The sequence below is a fragment of the Pezoporus wallicus genome, unplaced genomic scaffold (assembly GCF_028554395.1).
Source record: "Pezoporus wallicus isolate ANWC-B61680 ecotype Strahan unplaced genomic scaffold, APGP_CSIRO_Pwel_v1 contig_5524, whole genome shotgun sequence".
Lineage (NCBI taxonomy): Eukaryota > Metazoa > Chordata > Aves > Psittaciformes > Psittacidae > Pezoporus > Pezoporus wallicus.
Window position 1 is genome coordinate 1,968,550 of NW_026636622.1, and position 25,303 is coordinate 1,993,852.

Here is a 25,303-nt window from a genome sequence, read left to right on the forward strand (position 1 = left end):
TAGCAAATAATTTCTTCCAGCAGTAATATGGTAAGTACTTATGAATAGTAACTATGTCCAGAAATTGGAATCCAGCTGAGAAAACAAACAATGAAGATGCATTTGCTGGTGAGTTGATTTGAAATCAATAGTGCTGTTAGTTCACTGAAGTGATCAATTTCACAGGAAAATTAGTGTGCAACCTTGACAAAGTTTATTAATCAACAAAATATTATGTATTATTCCATAGATAATCTACTAGCAATTTGTTCCTGTCTTTAGAAACTGCTATGTCATATTTATTCCCATCTCAATGAGCTTAGAACCTGCATACAGTGTAGTGTAAATTCTGTATGATTGTACTTTTTGCTCAAGGTAGGACCATGTCTTGTTTGAAGACACTGAAAAGACCAGATTGCTTGTCTCAGAGTGGAGAGATAACAAGCAGTATAGATAAACTACATCTTATCCTATCTCATTTTAATACAGTGAAATTGAAAGGAGGTAAATTCAGAACTGACAAAAAGGAAATACATGTAAAGGCAGAGCCCACAGGACTTACTGAGCAAAGTGGCACTGAAGCTAGTGAGTCTGTGCTGTTTAGAGGTTCCAAACTCTTCTAGAACATCTGGAGCTATGATAGGTAGCAGAACTTTCCCTGAAACCTAAACCTGCACTTTGTGAACTAAAGCAGATCTCTATCATCTGTGTGGTCAAGGACTTCCTTTTTTTCCGAGAGCTGCTTTCTGCATGGATCTTCCATCTTCTATAGTGTAAAGGACGACATACATCCTGAGGTGTATGTCCCACTTTGTATGTATGTCCCCCAGGTTTGGCTCCATCTGGTGTTTTTTGTTTCTAGTGACCACTATAACTTTGAGCTCAACCTAAACCATGACCACACACACAGTGTGATCAACAGACCTCACAAAACTACAGGCAGTAATTATGCAGAAAATTACATTGCACTGAAAGGTTCGAACATCACAAAACTACGAATGAAAATTAGTTATGGAAAATCCATGGTTTGTGGTTTAAATGATGAAGTTGGACAGTAGTTTTCTTACAGAGGGACAAGCAATTTCAGAAGTGCCTTTCCACAACATGAAATACACTGAAACTGCCACCCTTCTCTATGCTGGTTCCAGAGCTGATATGGACATTCAACAATTTATAGCACCATTTCCTTACCATCCCACTTAGAACAGCTTCCTGAAGTTTAATCCTAATCATGTTCCTTTTAGAGGAAGGAAGAAAAGATTTGGTTTATCAGGCCTCCTAACAGTATGATCTTTCTCCTTTTAACATTCACAGAATTCTGACCAAGAAATAGCGGCTAGATTATTCTCTCTTTTTTTTGTGACAAAATGATGCATTCTTTCTCTCTGGAGAGTCCTTCTAGTATAGCCTTCTCTGATCATACCAAAAAAAAGCTGCCTTAGTCCAGTGACTTTCAAACTGTACTGTACACCAATAGGAGCCCACAGACTGCATCAACTAGTGAAAAATTAGCCTCCCAAAAGCAAGTAAATAAATATTCTTCAAAAGCATATTTGAGTGCCTTTTCAATGGCTGCCCTTTCTCCAGCTTCATTGGAGAGAGTTCAGGGTTCAGTGAGTGAACAAATATCCTACTCTGTCATTTCCTATCAGTAAACGCACAACCCACTGCAGAAACACAGCCTGAACAGCTAAGTTTGACAACATTGTGTTTACTGATCCAGAAACAGATGTCACGAGAGACAGAGTTTGATCAAATGACACAGGCAATTGCTAGCAAAGAGAGGAAGAGAACCAGTCAGATGACTTCAAATTGTCTCCTATTTTTTATTCCAAGCATTTCTACTTATAGAAAAGACACAGATCCCTGCTGTAAAACCACTGTATTGCACTGGGACAGAATGCAGTCCTTCATGAATTCCTTAAGCCCTTTCATCTCTTCAAGAACCCCCTGCCTTACTGGAGCACCTTTCCTCCAGCAGGATTTCCTTTCATATGCACCAATTTAAATGTTCAGACTTCTAGACATAAGGGGAAAAAAGCTTCCAGCATGACTCAGTTATGGGAAGTCTGTTTTTATTTGTCTCGTTAGGCTTCCTTCTGCCTCTGCAATAGTTGGGTTGCTCAGCTTTAGTATGAGTATTTTCATTTGAAGAAATAAAATTTGCAAAAATTTTGGATAATTTGGATAATTTTAGTTTATGTAACCCAGCTTAGATGAGACACTCAGTTAAACTTGAGACACATAAAAGACATTCCCTCTGCCTGCGCAAGGAGCTTTACACAAGGGCTGGTTTTATACATCAGCAATCAAGTTCTCATTCTGTTGGCAGCTATGCTGCTTTGCTCTGATGTCAGCACAGGTGTAGTAGGCAATGAAACGTCATATTGGTCAGCTGTGTGTGTAAACAAGTCTTAGTTCACAAAACACTTTAGTCGAGTATAGGAAGCAATTTGTTCACCATTTTTTATGACAGTGGCCTCCTACAAAGGAGCAAGGGCAGTATTGTACACATTTGCCTGCAGTGTGATTTCCATGTTGCAAGAGGCAAATCCCCAGTCTTTACATGGTATGACTAAACTGCACTGCTCCTGCAGCTCAAGAAGGGGAGGACAGTACCAGAAATAAAGTTGATTAAAACCTCTCCTCTTCATTTTTGCGCTCTGAATCAGCTCTGACACTTTTCGTAACTGGTTCTCTTGCCTTTCTGTGCACAGAAGGCATTTATACATTGCTTGTCATCACAATATATAAGTTGCTGTGGCTGAGATATGTCCACTAAAATATTGGAAAAGAATTCTTACCCTCTTTTTTTTCCCCTGAGAAAACTACTTCACAAGATAAAGGAAGGCTATATCTCTCTATAGTCTTGCTGATTGCTTAAGCTTCATACTATAAGCAGAATGAAGAAGTCTGATTTACTGGTGAGACCTTTAAGGATGTAGATTTAAAACACCATTGGAGGATGTTCTGAGATTCAGCAGTGGCTGATTCTCCACACTTTCTCAAGATCACTTACACCAACACAGTTAGTTTTGGTACTGCTTCACTCTCATCTATATGATATGCTGGGTGTAGCACACTGGAAAAATAGGCCTTTGGAGCAGGGTAATGTTGAAGTGATGTGCCAACATAATACTGGGCAGCATTACAGAGCTGGTCTTGTCTTTTTCCAGAAGAAATCTGAAGCTAGGTTTCTAACTGTAAAACTATTAAGAAAACATGGCATCTTTCAGAAGTACAGAAGAGAACACTTTGCAGCAATGGTACCAAGAGATCTGTAGTCTTATTTATACTGGGCCAGGCTGATCTTAATATAATTAATGTAAATCAGGAGTAGCAACTTGGAATTATTCTGGATTTGCACTGGAATAAATGAGATCACAATCTGGCCTAAACTACTAATGGGAACTATAACCCTAACCGCATATGAATGCAGTTACACCATGGAGTCCTTCATTACACTTTATGGACACTGACTTCACAGTAAACTGGCTGGCACCCAGATAAAACCAGATGGAGTGAAACTGGGCCCATTAAACCTTGCCATAAATATATTCCTTACCCAGTTAATGTTATTGGACAGAAAACAGAGATGGAAAGATTAGAAGGAAACCACATCATGCCCTACTCAATGCAAGGTTGTTCCCTTCACTCCATGTTTCAAAGCTTTTGTTCATTTGTTTTTTAATGACTTCAGTGAAAGAGCTTCCACCACTGACCTTGGAAAACTGTATTACAATCCAACCAGACCTGCAGTCTCAATTTATGTCTTCTGAACTCAAAGGCATAGTCTAACAGTTTATTCACTTTATGTTGGGAAAATAAAGCTGGGGTGCACTGCCTGTGGTTGGCCTGCAGTAAGTCAATGTTTATATATAAAACAATGTTTATGTCAATAGGAAACAGCCACATATTAATGTTCAACAGCAATATATTGGGAAAAAATATAGTCTCCTGACTTACAGAAATCTCCCAAGAGATGACAATAAGTAACATGTTGACCCCAACTGACAGCCTAAGACTCTCGTGTTGTCTTTTATCACTCAAACGTGTTTATCTGCAGATACACATGTTATCAGCCTAGGCATCATCAAAGAAAAATTCTCTCTACTGTGCTGTAGACAAACACAGGACTATATCATCCATATGGTGGAAATAGTGAGCATATTGCAAAGTCATTTATTCATATTTTGTGAAGGACATTCTTCTCACTGATAGCAGAACAGAGCCTATCATCCACAACTAAGGTGTGTAGATTCTATCTATCAGTAGTTAATAGCAACTTAAATACCCTAGTTGTTTTCTTCAGCATATCAAAAACCTGAAAACCACAGGCCAAACTCTACCTCCATCAGATCTGTACACCTGCTAAAGTCACACAGATCTTGCAAGCACACATCAGGCCAGAATGTTGATTTGAGTTTATAAAAGGTATTTCAAAAGTGGCAGAGCCTAGAACAGAACTCAGATATTCTGATTTACAAGACACATCTTTGGCAGTCGATTGTTCAGCTGTTGACAATCACATATATCAGACAGAGTCGTAACTTCAAGTCCCAGCCAAGGTGACAGTGAGATACATGGTTTTTACTTAGGCTCACAAATCTGGTAAGAGAGCTGACTCAGTTACCATGAAGGAGCAAGTGTCCACCAAAGCTGCAAGAAACAGCATCTTCTTTCTTTTAGCATATAAGCTTGGATATTATTAGTGCTTAAATAGTCCTCAGTCAAAGTGTTGGTTGTTACTTCTGTATTTACATTGTACTGCACTAACACAAGCAAAAGAAATGCCAAGAAAGAAAACTATTTGCAAAACAGTAATTTTATCCCCAACTCCTTGCAAATTAATACAGCATACGCATTGATTTCACTATTTTATTTCCTCAAAAATAGATTGACAAGGGCTAGGCTGAGATTTCAAAACTTGCAACCCAGACTCATGTAAACATTTTACTTTTTTTCTTTTTTGCAAAGCATCTATTATAAATTACTGTAAACAGTGATTTTCTGCAAGAAATTAAAAAGTAAACAAAAAATAATTAAAAAAACAGATTTTAATTAAAATTATTAATTAAAAGAATTTTAAAAATTAAAAAGTAAAGTGTAAACTCAAAAAGAAATGGATGCAAGTGTACTGTGCTTCCCTTCTTTACCCAACCTGCCCAGTCCCTTGGTGAGATTTATCTGCGCAGCTCTAATTATGAGAAGTCATATGCCGGGATAAATGATGGCGTTCTCGGAAGTACTCATGACAAATGGGACATGTTAGCTTCTCCTCTCGTCTTCTCTTACACTGGGACTCAGTTGAGGAGTATTCTTTTTTGTGATGTGACCGCATGTGGAAGACTAAATCGGATGTCATGCGAAAGGACAGGTTGCATTTGGCACACCAGTTCTGGGCAGCCACTCCAAAGGACGTGAAAGTGGGGGGAAGAAGAGTCAAGGAAGAGGACGAGGAGGAAGAAGTGGTGGTTGTGTTTTGCAACTGTCTTCCTGCTTGTTTGGGCCACGGTTCTGAGGTATATGGGAAAACATTGCTCTGAGCGATGCTTGTCTGCAGCATCTGGGCACTACACAAATCACTGACAAAGAACTTGGAATTGAGAAGGGTGCTGCAGCACATGATGTCTGTGGTGGCATTGAAGCCAGACAGCTCTCCCAAGCTCTTTGGTGACTCACTCATGGGATGAGAAGGATTTATCGCAGGTCTTTCTATTAGACATTTACTGGGTTTGCTGAAAGCACTCTTCTGTTCTCCTCGGGTTCTGCTGGGCCACACAAAGGAGAATGCACTACCACAGGAGTTCAACCACACTTCCTTTGGTACCTGCTCTTCACCAGGTGGGACTATGCCATCCTCCTCTTCTGGCTCCTTCATTCTCTCATTCCTCAGCCTCTCCTTCATTCTCCTGACTTCAGTGAAAGCACTCTGCTTCTGCTCTAAACCATCCTTCATAGCTGACTGCCTCCCTGAACTAAGCTTCCAGAAAGAACCAGCCAATGCATGCTCTCCCCCAACCCCTTCCTTGCTCCCACAATTATGTTCCTCACTCAAGTTATTGGTTTTCTCCAACAACACTGTTTTCCTGCTCCTGTTGTTCTCAGCCTCTTCAGATTTTGCTTTCCTTTCTCCTGTGAGACCATGGGCATCATCTTTACAAGCTGTCATTTTGACCTCTAGATCCCTTGCCAAGCTGTGGAAATTTGTGGTCTGCTCAGCTAAGTTGCTGTTTTCAGTCTTTGGGTTCTGGAAGTTTTTCCATAGCAGGGCACGCTTCTCTGGGACACATAGGAAGCGGACATGGGAGAGATAGGAATGTTCACATTTAAAGACTCGGTCACATTCTTGGCATCTCAGCTCTGCAGAAACAGACAACAGATGATGAGTTTTGCAAAGGTAGAATCACGGATGGATGCAGATCCTGACCCTGCCATTGGCAAAAAAGAAAATACAGAAACATCTCTTATGTCATGCTAGATTACACATGGCAAAGCTAATGCCAGTGTAAGATCAGGTCCCTTGCTGCTATGGAAAATGGTTCACTCATATTTGCCTCCACATGCTACTTGCAAAATCACTTTCATCTTGAGTTTGAAGACAAATTTGTATTATGTAAATTGGGCAATACACAGTGATCTAGATAAACCATACAGACTTTATGACGATTTGACGTTTGAACCAGAAATCTTTTCCCTTAGCTGACCGGCTAAGGATTTAGACAGGTTTTACTTCCTGTATTACAAGATCACCACATGCTAAAGAAGTTGCAGACTCACTTCAGTCCTCAGTGACCTCTGCAGTCAGCAACTTGGTACTTACCATTCTGGGGACTCTGAGCTTTTATCTCATTGAAACCCAAGAGGCTGGAAAGCTCCTCATCATACCAGACAAGCAGCTCCTCATTTTTGCTAATTTTCCTGGTAGAGCGATAATATAACTGACTGTTTTCTAAGTAAGCTTCCAAGTTCTGCTCATTACTATTGGCAGCTGCTTGTACAAGTCTCATCCAAGGCAAACCTGTGGGACTGTGCACAGATGTAACATCTACCTGTGAGACAGGATACAAAAAAGGCAGGGTTTAGGTTTTGGGACCCAAAATAGATTTCCATCAAATTCAAGAGCAAAGCCTGTTTCCTGCCTCACACAGAGCCAGTATGCCAAAGCTGTGAGCCCAGTTCACAGACTGTGTCACCAAATCCAAAAATCATCATTGGCAAAAGGCTTCCCTGGTATGAGTGCTGAGAGCTCTGGAAATACAGATGCATGGGAAGAATGAGACACCAGTGTTCACATGTAACCTCCCATAGCAGTGACAGGGCTGGTATGCCAATCAGTTTCCAGCACTCTAGCACACTCATGGCAAGCATGGTGTCCTCCATCCAGTGCAGGTTGTCCCAAGGGACAGTATCAGGGGTGGATCACAGAGCTACAGAAGTTGAGCTCCTCTGTAAGAAGAGGTTTCAATCCAATGGGAAAATGGGATACGAGTCAGGAGACCATGAGTGCTATGGTTGGGGGGTGGGGGGTGTGAGATGTGCAGCCCCTGGATCAGAGCAGTGAGAGCCTGAAAATGAACACACACTCAAGGCACTTGCATGTGGAGTTTTTCACTGGTATAAGAGGGTATGGATCAGGAGGTGTCAGAATAATCCTGGTTATTTAATTCAATACCCCAAGGAGACAAAATATGCATATATAACTGGCTAGATAATATAAAAATTAATTTTTAATAAATATAAATAAGATCTTAAATGATGTCTTTCTTTTTTTTCAGATATAAAATTATATATTCCTATTTCTGCCTTTGATAGATTGATTAAATGAATTTCATTGTACTTAAACAGATGAAAACTCATCAGATTAATTTTTTTTATTACATTATTTCTGAGAGGTGCGAGGGGTTGATTTGCTTTCAGATGTGTGCATTCAGAAATACCAAACAAATTAAGTTAAAAAATGTTGCTTAGGTTGCAAGGTCAGGCACTCAGAAGTTAAAAAATAATATTAAGTCTACTGCTCAAATTAAATTTCCCTTCTGCTTGTATATTACAGCATAGTCCTCAGTCACATATACGCTTTTCTCCACAGGGCTCCTGAGTCATACAGTCACAGGTTGACCATGCTCTAGAAATTATATAAAACATTTGGCTTTGTCCTCATTTAGTGTGTGGCTCCCTTCTTAGTTACTTTACTGCATTTGTTCTGAATAAGGAATGATTGATTTATTTACTTATAGGCTTTTCCTTGGTGTTTACCACAGCAGAGCTATGTCCTCTGTAGTATTTGAAAGACGGGGAAGATTTTCATAGCTTGGAGGCTGAAATGTAGGGCGATCAATGGCAACATTTACATGCATAAAAAGCCTCAACTAATTTGTAATCACTAAGTCATTGTTCAGAAAGGAAGAAGTTGGGAAATGGGAAATGAAAAATGTCTAATGACAGGTATGATTTAAGTTTTACCCCAAGCAATGCATAGCTCTTTGTTTTCTACTAATTGCAGGGTAGCCATTAATTGGTGGTTGGTATCAGAAACAGTATGGTGGCTGTTTTTCCCCCTCCACTGGCTATTCTTCCTCTCTCTATTACCTCCCATGAAAAAGTATGACCACATTTAGTAGCTTGAATAAAAGAATGAAACATTAAGGGGCCATTAGGATAAGAGTTAATTAGTATAAAAGAGAAAATAATTTAGCATGCCCTGTAACAGGCTCTTTAAACACCATGATAATTAACAGTGATTGAGAAATAGGGAAGTCTGACAGTAACAGAAGCACACCCACCCACACACAGTGGTTGTAACTATGACAGAGGCTGTCATATATTAGTTTCTGTGTTTCAGAAATACTAAGCATCCACCTGGCCCTCTAAGCAAAGTCAAAGGGAGCACAGCTCCTCCAGTAACCAGGACCCCAGGGAAAGAGCTGAGACAGATTAAAGAAGGTGGGGAGGAATAAAGCACAGAAAATTAAGATCTGGGTGCTGTCAATTAGAAGCATGCTCCAGTTTTAGTTTCCCCATGTGTTTAGAGACACTATAAACCCTGTAAGGCCACCCTCTTCTGGAGATGGCAACACCTCAAATGAATCCTTTACATCTATATACGAGGTAAGGGCCTCACAGCTCCACAGGTTCAATGACAGCTGGGCTAAGGAGGCAAAGTGGCTTCCTTGAGGATGGAGGAGAAGGGAGAGAATAAGACTGTTTCTTGAAACTCACAAAAAGCTGTAAGGAGCAGAAGAACCCAGTGGGACAGAGAGCTTTGTAAGGGGCTGGTTTGCTTTGCTGAGGTGAATGACTGGCTAGAAAGAACCACCTATGCCAACAGTTGCCAAGGCATTTTGTTTGCCCAAGTGTACAAATTGGCACAAGGAGCTCAAATTAGGGTCTTTGTGAGGATGAGAGTAGAAACATAGAACTCCCTTTTGGATTAAACATAAAAGCCCAAGACGAAAAAACCCGTCTTAGAAATTATATTCTCCCCAGTCTTGCAGGAGTGCTGCTGAACTATGACGAATGTGAACCTCAGCTGTGAAGAATCCACCTTGCCAAATTATTCCTGCATGTATTTTTTTTGTACCATAGACAACATATGAAAACCCAGTTCTTGCATTGCACCTTAGTGCCATGATAACATAGTATCCTGATTGAATTGCTGGTTGTCTCTACACAGAGTTAGGACCGTAACAATAGTTCGTGATTTCTGGAAGGTTTGATTTTAATTGTAAGTAGCTAGCAGGATATGGGACTTGCAACTGCATCTGGAACAGCTACTTGCACAGAATTTGATGTATTTACTGCCAAAAGACAGAGATCTGGGCCAACTCAGACATCTAGTTTCATGGCTGCATAACAATTACATAGCTCAAGTATAGCAAAACACTAAAGCCATCCCTCTGGAGGGCACTTCCAATGTAAAAAAAACCCTTTGAGGCTCTTGAGTCTACAGCAATTCCAAAACTCCCAGGAGAAATACAGAAACATCCCATAGATAAAGCTTTGTTTCAGAGCAGATCTTTCTCCAAAGAGCTTGTGGCTCTCCTGGAGTACTAATAACATTGTCCAAGCAAGCAAACGTGTGCCAGACATTCAACAAAACAGAAAAACCCTGAAGCCTCTTCTTTCTTAATTTTTTTAAAGCAAAAGTGTAAAACAGGTATCTCCCAACAGCTGCATCTTCCATATTACAAAAAGTCTGTGGGATTTCTCTTGTCCAGAGCACAGAAATCTTAGGAGAACCTGAGTTTCTCCCAGATACATCCATGCCGTAGCATGTGGGAAATTTGCTTGCCCGACATTGTAAAACACTACTTCTCTGTCTTCATCAAGACCAATGACAACTGCAGTACACTCCAGGAGCCAGAGAGCCAAGGTAACAGGCCAGTAAGAGAAATATGCATTGTCCAGATAAAAATGTTATGATAAACAGTGGCTAGGGAACAAAAAATCGGGGAAGTAAAGCTGGAAAGTTAACCTTCCATCAGAATCCTGGGTTTTTTTAATTTCCCTACATGACCGTTCCTTTTGTTTCACACTCTGGCTTCTCTAAGATTGAAAAGTGCAGCTGTAACACAGACAGATATATCTAAGCTAACTTTAGGGGATACATGTACTAATAGCAATAAATTGTGGCTGCCTGAAGACTGCGTGGACTGGTTGCCTGATTGATACCTTCTATAGCGCATACAACCTGTGCTGGGATCACAGCCATTGTGATTTTATTTTATAGGCAATTGAGCAAACAGAGTTAACACTTTCTCAGATCTGTCAATAAATACTGTGAATCTACTACCTGCATGAATGAGCGCAACGTCACACAGAGTCTTCCCTCTCTGCTCTCACAGGTTTGTCACCTCCTGATAAGCTTCCTTTATCCTTTGTAAGGATGAAACCTGAGCATGAAGTTTCTAAACTCTTTCCTCCTATTCCTGGTCAATGCTGAAGCAGGTCATCAATCACCAGCATAGAAGTGGGACTTCGTATTCTTCCTTCAAAGGAAAGAGTTTTCACTGAGGTCCCTCCAGTCTACAGCTCATAAATCAGAAATGCACTGGCTACTTCTCCCCTTTGAAGGAGCTGTCACTTGTGCTGAATGAAACAAAAATCTACCCCTTGACAAAGTTACCTTCCCAGGTGTGGGGTAACCCTTTTTTATATGACTAAAATTAAACGATGCTTTCTCCTACCTTAAATACATAGTGAATGTTCCTTCTATCGGAACACTTAAGAGCAATAAAAGCTACAGTGTCCAGCAGGGTGTTCTGAAGCATGCATGGTCCAAAAACAACTTCTTCGGCAATGTCTTGTGTGGTATGAACAGTAGCCAGTATGTCCGGAAAATGGTGATGCAGAAGTTTGTTGTCACTTGTCCAAAAGAATTTAGGCAAAGATGTAAGTTCCATCATAAACCTGCAAAATGAGTAAGAAATCATAATTGGAATAGAGATGGAAATAGAAGGGGGTATCACTACTTCCAATACAAGGACTTCCAGGAGCTGTAGGTAAATTGCAAGAATGTGCTAGGACAATGTTAGTTACAGAGTCTGCAGCTTTGTCAACATCCAGTTTAGAAAGAGAAAAGTTACTTCACACTAAACCAAAATCTTAGGTTTGTAAAGAGGTTCCTCTTTTCTGGAATAGGCAAATTCTTTCAGGAGTTCAAGTCCTGCTTCACTGCTATTCTCTAGAGCCAGGAATAAGAAGCTTTGGGAACAGTAAGCAACAGTTTCAGTGAGTGGAACTCAGCATATGCTCATTCAGCATATTCTCACATATCCTTCCTATTTATCAGTAGTAGTTTGTAGAAGTGTGAAGAAAGATAGAGAAGGAGAACAACAACAGCAACAACAAAGAGCAAGCACTTTTTTTAAACACATTTTGAAAAAGCTGTGCTCTTTGATTTGGAAGTGCAACATCAGTATAGTTTCTGATTATGCTGGTACAAAACCAGGATTAATCTGAGTCCTGAGTCCATTCAACGTGAATGAACAAAATCTGTGGAAATTGACAAAAAGATTACTGTTATGCCATATCAAAATATATGAGAGATCTTATTTATCTGCTGTTTTAGGAAAATTAAATCAGATTATGACTCTTTGTATGGTAATATTCTTAGTTAGTAGAAATTGATGACTTTAAAGGTTGAATTTTCCTGCCCTGAATGTAGACTATTACATTATTCAGAGCAGAGGCGATTTCTGCAATATGAGCCACAATTTGAAAACTCTGTATGCTGTGAGGAGGTAAGTTTCAGCTATTTGTCATTCATAACTTCTCTATGTTTTTAATAAAGATATTGCCGTCTCCAGCTCCCAGCTGGAGGTCATGGAAAAACCCTCATTTATGCCATCAACAGCTGGATCAGGTCCATTAGGCAGAGAAAATTAAAGAGAACAGCAACAAGCCCTGAAGAGGCTTTAGCCTATCAAATACTGAGATAGAAGAGCTGAAGATCCAGTCTAATCTTTCTCACTCAACAGAATTTGCTACTCACTGACTCATGACTTAAACTGAAGTGGTGTGAAGTGCCTAAGAGTTGCACTGATTTAACTAAATCAGTACATTTAATTCATTATAATTTCTTTCTGGTAAGCAAGGTCTAAGGCCCTACCCTGAAAACATTAAAATACATGGTTACACATGCAGTACGTAGTAAACATCTGAAGGATGAAGGCCTGAACCAGACAATCAAGGCAAAGACTGGGACATAAAAGATTAAGGAAAAGGTCAGATGGCTTGCAAGAAATTAGTTATTAAGAGAAGAATAGACTGAGTTTCTCCTTTTTCTTCATTATGAGTTTCATTGCCTGGTTTCCTAATAATTTCCTTAAGTTACTATTGATGTGAGAACAGAATGATGGGATTTATGTGTACATTTTTACAATATATAGAATCTAAATAATTACAACATATTTGTATGTTTGGGTGTGTTTCCATTTAAAATATACCAATTTTTAATAAATTAAAATCATCAAGGTAAATGTTTTTTAGATAATACCAAAAGTAAAATTTTAAATCCATCAGGAAAAAAAAAATTGAAATCTAAAAATGCTTAGAAGTCTCTCCAAATGAGGAAAAACTGTTAGAAATGTACTTTAACCTGAGCCAGTTCCTTTTCTAAGGAATTCACATTCAGGATATTCCTAATCTCTTCTGACATTTATTCTACTTATCCACCTATGACCCTAGAAGGCAACTCTTCTTTATTAAAATTTCCCTTTCTGTGAACTTCATGTGAATTTCTCCATGTGAACTAACAGAGTGCTGTGGAAACAGAAATCCAGGGCCCTCAAAGCTGGGTTTTCAATGAGGAAGGATGCTGGATTTGAGCATACACACTTCTCCAAGGAAGAGGGTGGGTGCTACAGGCATACAGCCAGTTTCTTCCTCCAGAAATCGCAGCCCAAGCACAGATATGAGGATCTGAAGAAGCTACAATCCCTTCCAGCTAGCTACTGCTGCCTGCTACTTTTCTCTATCTCAGCAGCTTTTCAATGAAGTGCCATAAACCCAACCCTAACATGAACCGTTTCTGGGAAGGCTGAAAATAGCAAGTGTGAATACCAAGAAAAACTGTGAGATTTATGTGTAACAGCACCACCTAGTGATTCTTGACATAATATGCGTCACAAAGAAAGGTTTCGGCTCCCAGAGCAAACCCAGATCACACACCTCCAACCAGGAGAGCTCTTCTAAGCTCCTTGTGAAGGTGTCAGCAGTTCCTAGCAACATGTGTGCTCCTTGCTGTGCTGCCTGCTCCTCATTTGGAGCTTCCTCCTGTCCCAAAGCCCGAACAAGGAAGGGCTTTCACACACCCAAGGGGAGTGCGGGGTCTCTGCCTATACGCACTGTCCCACAGGCCTGCCTGAAGGCTAGTTCTCCATTCTGGAGAGGGGAAAGAAAGCCATCACTTCTCACTGGACGGCTTATAGGAAGCTCTGCCCTATGGCAAATACATCTGGCCATATGCATAATTGCACAGAAGGGTCAAATTTGTGAAAAGTTATGAAAAGGCTGTACTGTGTGTACACAGCAAATGGGTTTGTTACCGTCAGCCTTGTGCGGAAGGCTTTCAGCTTGGGAAGATCAATCTCTTCAAATAACTTGCCGAATGCACCATCTAGTGTGACATCTCACTATAAAACAGTGTCCCAAAACAAAGTGACAGCAGGACAAACCGAGTCCCTGATATTGTTAGTGTGTTATACCACCGCAGCTTCTGAACACCCTGTCACCCTTCTCTCATAAGTGGGTCGTTCTCTCTGCCTCCCTCTACCCAAAGGTCCCTCCAAAGGGTCTGGTCAGCATTATGCCAGGTAGGGAGTTTAATTTCAATTTTCAACATTCTCTTTGAAACAGAGAAGATAGGCTGAAGATGTGCATCCGGTACTCAGAGTGGAGTGGTGATACTCTGCAGCATCTTCAGAAGAAAAAGGGTGAACTTTTTCTTCCAGTCTCCAAATAGCATGAGAAAGCTCTTCCCTTTGCATGGACAAGCTTTCAGATAGTGTTAGAGAGTCAAGTTCATCAGCTGAGGGGTAACGGCAAGCATGACTGTACTGCTTTCAAAAATGAGCTGTTACTTCTGCAAAGAGATGTGCTGCATCCTGTGGGCTTTCTGACCTGGACCAGCACTCACTCAGAGGTCTCCACTGCAGAATGCAGATCCATCCATGGGACACTACTGGAACAAGTCCTGCCTCCAGCACAGGGGAGGGATAGTAAGGGGTTCTCTGGGGGCTGCAGCCCTTATCTTGGAGAACTGAAATACTGACCTTCTCAAAACTAAAGATTGACTCTTGAAACATGACTTGAGAGGAGAAATTGGATTTATTTACTTTCTGAAGAGACTGGAGCAAAGGAAACACAACAGATGAGCTGAAGGGAGATAAAAGGACCATGGACAACAGGAGTAAGAGGTGAAGGGAAACTATCTTAAAGTTTTACAGGCATCACTGCAATATTGTGGCTGGATTGGGCAAGTCAGCAACTGCAGCATAAAAAAGGGCACACACACACAGAGACAAGCTAGGCAGTTTATTTCTACATTGCAGACTTTCCAAAATCACTTTTTATTGGTTGTTGCTACTAAAGAAACTTATCAGGCTGCATGGCACTTCTAAAGAAAGTTTTTAGATTTTAACTTTGTCCCATGAGTTTGATGATGGTAGTGTCTGGAAAATCCACATGGAGATGCCTTTTCAGCTAAGCTCAGGGAAGTGCCCCAAGCCTAAATCTACTCCGTGCTCTTTCCCTAGTAAGTCCAATAAAATACTCACTGACACTTTACAGGAGTAAATCTCAACAGGGTATGGGCATGAGATTGCCCAGGGCCCCTAATCAGCTCTGCCCAATTCTGCCACCACTCATTGCAAACCTAGATATAGGCCAGGAACAGCTGTGTGCAAGGTCAGGTCCAACTGCTGCCAGAAGGGCATCTGCTGGATTCTCCTAGGGGTGTGTGACTGCACTATGGCAGCACACAGTGCAGAAGGCTTACTGCGTAATGCCCTGTGCAGCCTCATAGCTTGAGAGCACTGCAGATAGCTCAGTGTTGCTGAAATACAGCAGCACCACCTGCAGCACTTAAAACAGGTTACAGAAATGAGGTAGGACAAGGTAAGATCACATGTAAGTAGGCCAGAATATAAATCTGAAATGCCTCTCAATTTGGATGGGAGTTTGATTTGGATCTAGACTAACCTCTCCATGTTTTTCACTTGCTTATAATCTAAAGCCAGAACTTCAGCCACAACCAAGAATGGGATTTTTTGCAAAACTTCTCTTAGTCTTCATGAATGTCAGACTTGAACCTGAATGAGAATTCTACACTAACCCATGAACCCAGTACTTCAGCTCTTGTTTAATTGTAAGTCTGGTCTCAGTGCAAATGTCACATCTTTGCCAACAGTCTTCATAGTCTATGGAAAGTCATACTTATTAAGAATCTATGAACGTAGTCATAATGAGAAATTGAGAAGGTATACTAGAATGCCTGGCATTTTTCTTTGATAGGCTGAAGTAGGCGAATTGTTCACATTCTTCAGAGAGAGCAAAGGACAGAGAAAATTATTATAACAGAGAATTCTCTAAGACTTCACCTAACTGATTGCTCCTGTCGTATGTTATTGATTTCTACCTTTTGGCTGCCTCTTTTAAGGAGCAATGATTCTCTGCTCTCATTTCTTACAGATTCACTAGCTGTCACACATCTGACTAATTCACTCTTCATTCTTCTCCTACTATGTAGCAAAGTTTGAAGACCTCTGTCTTAGGCTTCTTTGTGAAGGTTGTATCTTCAGCTCTGTATCGTGCAGGCAATGATATGCTTGCCTCAAACTGCCAGTGCTGGGAGTGCCACTGCCTGCCAGAGACACGATCCCCCCAAATGCAACATAATCCTGCTGTTCTTGCTCATATTCTGCATAAGCAGTTCCTATCCCTCTAGGCTCACCCACACACTTGTCTCTGGGGGGGTGAAAAAAAATGAATATTTATAGTGCTTTAGTAGCACATTAGAGTCAGATCACCTGTTAGACGATGGGTATTCTCCATATTCTATCTGTCACAGATGCAAATTCTTCATATGGATGAGTTTAGGGACTTCTTGTTTAATAGACTCTTCATCCCCAAGAGAGTGTCTGATACACATATACCATGTCCCTGAGTGATGGATTTTGCATCTTGATTTCTGAGAAGTGTGACAGATCTGTCAAACAACAAGTACCTATGGGCAGGCAACTCCCTATAGATTATGCAATTGTGGATGGTCCATCAAAAAGTACATGAAACAGATAATACTCACAGCAACTGCTCCCAGCCTGCTTGCTTCCAGGAGCAGCACACAAATTGCTAATCACCTTTTGGTTTCCTAAATGCTCTTTCAAGCTGGAACCCTGCAGGTAGCATTCCCCTCCTCTCTCCCCATTTCCATTTGTATATCATCCCATTAATTAATTAAGGTTACTTCTGCCACCCTGAAAAATTTTTACGTAGCTCCCTTGCAGCTTGAAAAAAATGTGTTTCTAGAGGGGGAGTAAGAGGAGGGCATAGGAACAGTTCCGAGCTCTTTCAGATCCCTGATTTTCTACTGCATGTCCTTCAGATGTCACTGCAAGCTCTTCTAAGAAATATCTGGCAATGCCCAGATGTAGAAAGACCAATTTGAGCAAGGACTTCCTGCCTCCTATTTTCATAGAACTTGGCCTAATTCTCCTCACCAGAGCACACAGACAATGCTGAACTGTGGCATCACTCGGAGTTTCCTGGTGGTCATAAAAGCGCTGGTAGCCTAACTTAATATTATGATAGGCTTTGGAAGCATGAAGGGAACCAATGAATCACCTTTGAAAGAGGGGAACCCTTTCACCCGGAACTTAATTAACTAGTTCAGCTCTCCATAATCATAAATGGAAGGAGATAATAAAAATTGTTTCTCTCAAATTAATCTGATTTTTTTAAATTTCAGTTACTTCTTCTATTTTACCTTTAAATTCCTTTTTAACTGTGGATTAATTTGCACATAGTGATATTACTTTCAAAGCAACTGCCCTAATTGGAAAAAAAAAAAAACAAACAACACAGCAGAGAAATTACTCATAAAAACTAATGAAAGTATTTGATCCTGGAAAACATCATCCCACAGTTTCCCCAACCATTTTTATATCTACTCCAGACTTTCTCTCCAGAGCAGTGATTAATATAAACAGTATAGCTCAGTATTTGCCATATCAACAATGCTGAAAGGAAAAAATTAAATACTGGAACCATCCTTTCCTTCACTTTTTAGCTTAATCCTCTCTACTGTAAAGTGTGACGGCGTTTTCCCTTGAGCACACAACCTGTGACTTCATGCCAATGCACTCCTGTGGCCACTGCCAAAACTGCCTTTGGTTTCAATAGGAGGTCTGTCGGTCTGAGGAATCCATGATCAGACATGCAGTGTCATGCACAATAAACTACAGATATTAAAGGAATTGAGCTGATGCAGACAGAATGCTTCTGTCTGAAACATTTATTATTCTCTGTTGTTATAAGGAACTGAGGATTCTTAATACATGAAGGGAATTCCAAGGGAATCAGAGTTGGAAAAGTGAGAAAATCCACTTACTGGGTTTTAAAAATGTGCTTTCCTTCTGTGCAAGATTTAATTCTCCTTTTATTCAAGATGTGAACTGTAAAGGGGAAGAATCAAAACTAAAACTGAAGGAAACTGGCACAAAAACAAAGAAAGGAATAGAGAATTCTTGTTTTAAAAGACAAAATAAGTCATTCTATAACCCACAAAATAAACCTGAAAGAAGCTGCAACTTAAATCTATTGTATTACAACCTGAGATTTGCCTTTTAAAGCATGAAAAGTCCAAAGATGAAAGTGATTGCTCTTAGCTCATTGCCACTGCAAGAAAAGCTTCTGTGCTTCAGCCTGGGTGCAGGTCTGGGAGCTGTTTCCTTTTGGACATGAAGTGGGTCCTTCATATCTTTACTGCTGAAAATCTTGCATACATGAAGAAAATTGTACAAATGTCCTTGGAGAGTACAGGCAGATAATAGCTATGTGCTGCCATTCCTAGCCTGTTTGGTATGATCAGCTGTTCTGACCTTTGAGTACGCTCCCTTTTTCACTGAGCAAATTTGGATTTCAGCAATGATTCTGCATAGAAGCAAGAGGGCCACTGGTCCAAAGAGGGCCCTTTCCTGCCACTGAGCCCCTTCCCATCTATGTGTTAAGAACAGCCAAATTAGCACTGATAAATTAACTGAGATAATGATAATAAAACCTACAGAGTCTGGAATGCTTTGATGTCCAGGGCTATGCCTGGGGCATACTGTGAGTACCTCTCTTCTCTGTTCCTTATAGTCCTTGAGGTACTGCTGAACATCTGCCCTGTATTCCTGCAATGACTCCATCCCTGAAGCTTGCCTGAGCTAGGCATCTGGGAACAAGCAGAAGGAAATACAACTATGCACCAAGAGGAATTTGCTGACTGCCGAGATTAGCTGAATCTAAAAAACGTGGAATAAAATTGGGACTGACCTGGCCTAATTCATAAAAATAGTTCTCCCTTGGCATTCCAGGCATCCCCAGCTTTCTTTCACCATACTTTCCTGTACAGCAGCTGCACAATTCTGACTTGACAAGCCCCTAAAAATAGCATGTAGAAACGGGGAAACTCACTGCCTAGCATCCCTGGAAAAAGATCATGAGGCAGCAAGGCATGAAGAGTATGGTGTCTGCTTTGAAATTCCAGAAACTTGCTCCTTCTGGATGTTTTATTGTGAATCAAAGACCTTGTGAGGTACTCACAATTTTGTTGTTATACTATCATGATATCTTCAGGGAACAGTTCTCCAGTTCTTCCTATTTTAAGGCTCTATGGTCTTCAGACTGTCTCCTATCACCTGAAATCCCCAGTACATACAATTTAATTTGACAGCTCTTGATAAACCATCATTATATCTTGGCTGGATACCCAGCCTAGTGAATCATGAAGCTGCCAAATCTTTTTATAATGAACAATCTCTCAAACTTCAGTGGGAATAATGAAGAAGACAGACCTAAAATCCCTGCTTGGAAATGAGTAAATACCTCAAGCACCACACTTGCCTTAAGCAAGTCTTGTGAAATACAGGAGCCATTTGTAAACACAGATCAAAAGAAAAGCTTCGAAGTTTCTTCTCATTTTCTCTGAGAATAGGGAAGATTGAAGTGGGCTCTCTCCTGCTACATGGTAGCTGCCCCACAGACATTCAGGGATGCCTTTCCAAAACAGATGCAGATTGATTTGCTTCTTCAAGACCACCACAAGGATGTAATTCCCACTTTTTACCTGAAGCCAAGAAACAAAATGCTTGACATTGAGCATCAAGTCTAATCCAATGAGAAAATAACTGAGATGTGAACAAGTCCCAATAGAATCATGTACCCTAGCTCCACTGTCTTTCAAATAGTAGCTCTACCCCAGACTTCCCTGTGTCCTTAGGAAATTTCCACAGTGAACACCTATTTCTACTGTCACCATCTTCCATGACAGGAAACATGTTGGGGAAGAGAGGAATGGACTATCCCATACAGCAGGAAAACCTGGGTAATATGTATATGCTGGGACATGTGGTGCAACAGTACCTGCATAGGTCGATGTGAAGCCTTTGATTTAGCAGACCTAAATGGAGGTTTTCTATATGGTGGAACATGAGCGACAGAGTCACTGAGGTTTCTGTTCAACACCTCCCAGTGCTTGAATGTAAGAAATGCAGTGCAGACACTGGGAGAGCTCTTGATGTGTCAAGCTGGACAATAAGCAATAGTAATACCATGCTTCCCTAATTATAAAGGATAAAATACAGTTATTTTCTGCTGTCCCAGTGGTTCAGACAGACTGGGTTTAGGAGTTTGGCTCCATGACACATGAAATATCAATACTCCTTTCCAATTGGGCTGGCTCCAGAGGCAGAATTAGTGCTTTTGCCTGGCAGTGTCTCATCTAATGGACCCTGGTGGATGGTACTGGCTTGTACAAGACATTCATAGTCAGACAATCCACCTGTGGGTAAAGAGGACTTGAATACAGCTGTGTAGTCTGCTGGCTTTCAAAGACTTAATTTTTATGTGCAGGGCACTGTACTGAGGAGCTGATTCTTCACTGGACTACAGCTGTTCTGTCTAATAGAAGCATTACCTTTATCCACCACTTGGCTTTTGTAGTTTCAAGGCCTAAGACCTAAAAACTAGAGGCCTTGTAGGATAAAGGGAGCATGTTTTAACTCTTTAGCCAGTATTGAGGATTATCAGGCTGTAAATGTTATGAATTAACATTATTTCAGCAGCATAGTACATAAAGTGCACTGTACGGATGTATTTCAGTTCAGAGCACACAGTATTTCAGATTCCAGACCTGAATTGTGCTACTGGTCACCTCAGAGACTTCATATGGGTTCTGCTTCTGCAGCTCTGGCATTGTTCACCTTTCAGCAACAGACACAATGCCCCAGAATGTCATAGGAGTTTTGAATTTTACAGGGGACAACCAGGAAGTGAGAGAAAGCAGATGTAAAAATGCCTCTGCTTTTCAAAAAAAAAAAAAAAAAGGCATATAAAAGCATGTAACAAACACGTTTTAAAGCAGCAAAGCTATTCCGTGACAGAGGAACAGAGAAGGCAACTACTTGTCTGTCAACATAATATAAGAAACTTACGTGTCACATAGATGTGTGTATCCACTTTCAGCAAAATCCTTGTTTGATTCACACAAACAGGAGTCCTGACCACAGCACTTCATGCTAACACATTTGTTTTCACACAGACTTATGCATTTGTTCCTTCACCCAGGCATTCATGCAGACAAAACCGAGAAAGAACCAGCCAACCAACCAACTAACCAACATGATCCAAACACAACCAGGCTGAACCAAAATGTGTATCTTGTGTCAACAGTCACAAATCATTCTTCCTCTCTCTTCATACAGTTCACATTCCTGTCTTCACAAATCAAAAGAAATTACATTATCTGATTGATGTTCAAGATACATAGAGTACATTCTTGTTTAATAGTCCTGCTATTTACGTTTGGTAGCTCTTAATTTAAAAAAAAAATAATGTTGTATCTGTTCAAATGTTTCTTTCTGACAAGAAACTAATGTATTTTGTGTAGCATATACATATGTACATGTACACGTATATATATACACACATACATGCATTCACAACTACATTTAGCTATGCATACAGCTATATAATCTTTTGTGACTGTGCATGTTCAACATCTGTATTTGAATAGAAATATTTTTAAACGATTAGCAGTCATTTTCATATGGTTAATACTGGAGATTTCTTCAACAGTACTGAGTAACATTAATCTTATTTATATTAATGCCAAACTTACTACATAATGTCACCTTCAATAACGGCAAGTAACTGAGCTGAAGAGCACTATGTAATGTGAAATTGTGGGGAACAACGTAAACAACTTTTACTCTACAACGAAGCAAAGAAACCCTTTAATGGCAAACAAGTTTTGTAAATTAAAATTGACCTGAAATTTTTTGACCTAAAATAATTTGTTTCCCAACAAAGTACTTTGTTCTTTGACTGATGCCTACAGATACCATTTCCAAGTAACATATGATTGTGTTGTAGAAAAATTGTACTAGCTGATTCACAGCATGACAGACCTAGAAATACTCATATATCACATACTAGGATTTAGCCAAGTAATTTCCTTTGCAAAATCTTCCTAGAATCTACAAGTCTTTATGCAAAAATTGTTTTTATACTTTCTCACTGGGCTATATTATGTTCAGACAATAGAAGCTAAAGTAATATTTTGACTTTGCATCAATATTTCTATGGCGAGAAAGCTTTTTGGTTTTTGTAAGACAGTATCTCTGTAGAGTTCTGTAAGGCAGCTCTACTTTGCTTTGCAATACTGAAAGGTGCTTAAATACCAAATCAATTTGATTTCTCAAGAAGCAGCTTATGCTTTGGTGTAGTTTTACACATTAAAATAAGTAAATCTTAAATTTCTCTCACAGTCTACCTATTCCCTTCATAAATCCATCTCTCTAGTACCAAGTATATTTAATAAATGGTAAATAGAGCTGTTAAGCACTAAATTCTGCATTTTTAAAAGCAAAAATAAGGGATAACTTCTGAGCAATAATTTATTATTAAATTCTGAATTTCAAGTATGAATGCAACTGCTTTTTATTTAAGAGCAACTACATTAAAAATCTAAACCTATTCAAACATTTCTAGTGGACTGAATTCCTACAGAAACCTTTTCACGGAAGAATTCGCAAATGTAAAGATCAATGTGATGTTTTAAAGTGACGACAATAGCAGCTCACTAACTTACTTAACCAGTAGGAAATTTCTACTAACATATTATATTGGATATAAATAGAGAATAACAACGTGAGCTATTCCAAAGAAAGTTCATTAATTTCTTAAAAGCGATTAGACCCTGAGTAAGTACCTAAAACCGCCACGATGCTCTGATCACCTGTCGAAGCCGGAAGGATGGGGAGAGCTGTACCCAGTAAAAACAACTCATGCTCGAAACGTCTCGCCGAGAGAAGAGGATCTGAGAGGGTGGGAAAGGGCCGCTGCCTTCGGGGCTGCCGGGGGCCGTCTCGCCCCGCCCTGAGCCGCCTCCTCCTCATCGCCCCCAGCAGCCCCGGGACTGGTACTGGCCGCCAGGAGAACCCTCCTCGGGCTTCTCGCTGCTGCAGTGAAGCGGGCGCTGAAGGGTCGGGGTTAAGCACTAGTCCCCGCGGGGCACCCCCGTGCCGTCGCCGGCTCCCCGGAAAACCCCAATTTCCCCGCCGGAACAGCCCAGCCCCGGGCACGGCAGGTCCTTGTGCGACGTCAGCCCCTGGCTGCTCGGGGACCCCTCGGGCCGCCCCCTGGGTGCGCACCGGCCGCTCCGGGCGGACAGCATACCGGAGCGCTCCGCGGCCGCGCAAGCTGGGCGGAAGGGACTGCGGGGCGCTGCCCTGGATACCCCGACGGGCCCCTCTCACCTGGGGTCCCTCTGCAGGCTCTGTGCACGCAGTGGCTCCGCGGCACCGGGGTCCCCGCCGTGACCCGTTCCCGGCGCGCAGCCGCTGCCAGGATCCCGCTACGTCCGAGACCGCGAGGAGCGCTCACCCCACCGCCGGGGCAGGCAGGCCCCCAGCAGCAGCGCCAGCAGCCCCCGCCGCCGCAGCGCCCCAGCACCCTCCCTCTTCTGCCCCGCGCCGGTTCCCTGCCCAGAGCGGACCCCGGGAAACGCCTTCCGCAGCGCCTGCCCCTGACCCCCCCACCCCCGCCCCCCGACCAGGACCGTCCCCCTCCACTGGGCCCCGCAGAATCCATCCCGGGAGGTCTGCGAACGCGGGGAGGAGGACTCAAGTGAGCGGGAGGGATTCCCCCGCGTAACGGCGCTGTAAAAAGAGTTTCTTTCAAAGTTGGGACAAAAAAAAAAAACCAAACAAACCGAAACCACCTCCAAAGTCTTCTTGCCGATTGTCCTTTAGAGCATCTGACAGCACTTTTGAATACAAGGCTGTTCTCGGAGCTGCAGGTGTGGACAACAATGGCTTAAAATGAAAATTACTGTTTCAGAGAAAGGGCTAGCAAAATTAGGGATTTGTTTGAGGTATGAGACGATCTGTTGCACAGCTGATACGTAAAATAAAACCATCAAACGTCTTGTCATAATCAAATATTCCCTAAATGCGGACTAGCAACATTGCTTTTGAAAGATGTCGTACCATATAAATGCCTTTAACGCCTGGTAGAAAATTTTTATGAACATGTTGACAAATGAAATAACTCGGGTTATTTGATTAGTGTCCATGTAATCTGAATATCGGTTTGTACTGGGAAAAGAAACGTCAAGTCTTTAATGCTTTTGAAAGGCCGGATTTTAGCTGCAATTAAAGGGTAATCTCATACCAATAAAGAGGATGGATCACTCTCTATGTGTTCTGTGCTACAGAAATTAAAGAGGATGAAGTAAAGAGTTTCTATTTTCTTCAGCTCAGGCAAAAGAACAGTTACAAAGCACCAGGGGGTGGGAGCTGGGGGCAACTCACTGCTGTGGGAAGGTTGGCATTTTTCCCGGGATGCCAGGGGAACCTCCTAACGCCTCTTTGGAAACACTTTCTGCTTTGGGGTGCAGACATATGGAAAGAAACCGAAATGGACAATTTTCACTGCACTTGGTATCGCTCGGACTCAAATTTCTTCAGCCTTTATGCAGACAAGGCGTGGGAAGGGGTAACTGGACGTTGTCACGCGCCCGTGTCACCCCACGGAGCTCGAATCACTGTAAGGCAGTGCGCAGAAGTAACCTGTTTGAGGGTGAGATCCGCATCTTGCGCTCAGCTCAGGGTTGGTTTGATCTTCCTTCGAGCAATACCTGCACAAAGAGCTCGGGCGCCCCATTCACGGGCAGCCCCAGGGCTGGGGGCCCGGCCCGGCTCTCCGCCACCCCTCCCCTGGGCAAGAGCACTGACACCACCACCAGCACCACCCCACCCTCCCCTCCCGCTCCGGTTCCGGATCTGTCCCTCTTGCGCGGTGCTTGTGACAGCTACCGGACGGGCTCAGGCAGATGGGAAAAACTGTTTTGTTGAACATCGGAGGCTGCGGCGCCGGAGGTGGCTCTGCAGGGAGACCCGCACTCCCCACCCAGCCCGGCCCTGCTCGGCTCTGCCCTCGGGGCCAGGCCAGCAGGGAAGGGTCACTAGCATAGAGGCAAGCCCCACACCCTCCGTGGGATTCCTGCTCAGCACTAGCCGTGGCAGTTGCTTCTCCCAGCGGTATCATCGCTTTTCAT

At 41.7% G+C, this 25,303-nt stretch overlaps 1 protein-coding gene across 2 annotated transcripts; it reads right to left on the reverse strand.

Annotated features, from left to right (window-relative positions):
• Positions 1-5,027: 5,027 nt before the first annotated feature.
• Positions 5,028-23,692, reverse strand: ZNF488 (zinc finger protein 488). Of its 2 annotated transcripts, none has more exons than XM_057400992.1 (4): positions 23,502-23,692; positions 11,169-11,391; positions 6,803-7,031; positions 5,028-6,342 (listed from the first exon to the last, which is right to left on the reverse strand). In XM_057400992.1, exons 2-4 carry the CDS (start codon positions 11,385-11,387, stop codon positions 5,177-5,179), a joined length of 1,614 nt encoding a protein of 537 aa, XP_057256975.1. In that variant the 5' UTR covers positions 11,388-11,391; positions 23,502-23,692; the 3' UTR covers positions 5,028-5,176. The 2 variants fall into 2 exon arrangements, with proteins under 2 accessions (XP_057256975.1, XP_057256976.1); XM_057400993.1 differs by lacking the exon at positions 23,502-23,692 and adding an exon at positions 22,955-23,040.
• Between the last annotated feature and the right edge of the window lie 1,611 nt (positions 23,693-25,303).

Excerpts from the sequence above, each read along its gene's own strand:
- ZNF488 (XM_057400992.1), bottom strand. The coding sequence starts at position 11,387 with ATGATGGAACTTACATCTTTGCCTAAATTCTTTTGGACAAGTGACAAC. Across the intron at positions 7,032-11,168 it reads ACATTCACTATGTATTTAAG|GTAGATGTTACATCTGTGCA; the intron begins GTAGGAGAAAGC and ends CCTGTCTCACAG. Across the intron at positions 6,343-6,802 it reads AGCTCAGAGTCCCCAGAATG|AGCTGAGATGCCAAGAATGT; the intron begins GTAAGTACCAAG and ends CTGTTTCTGCAG.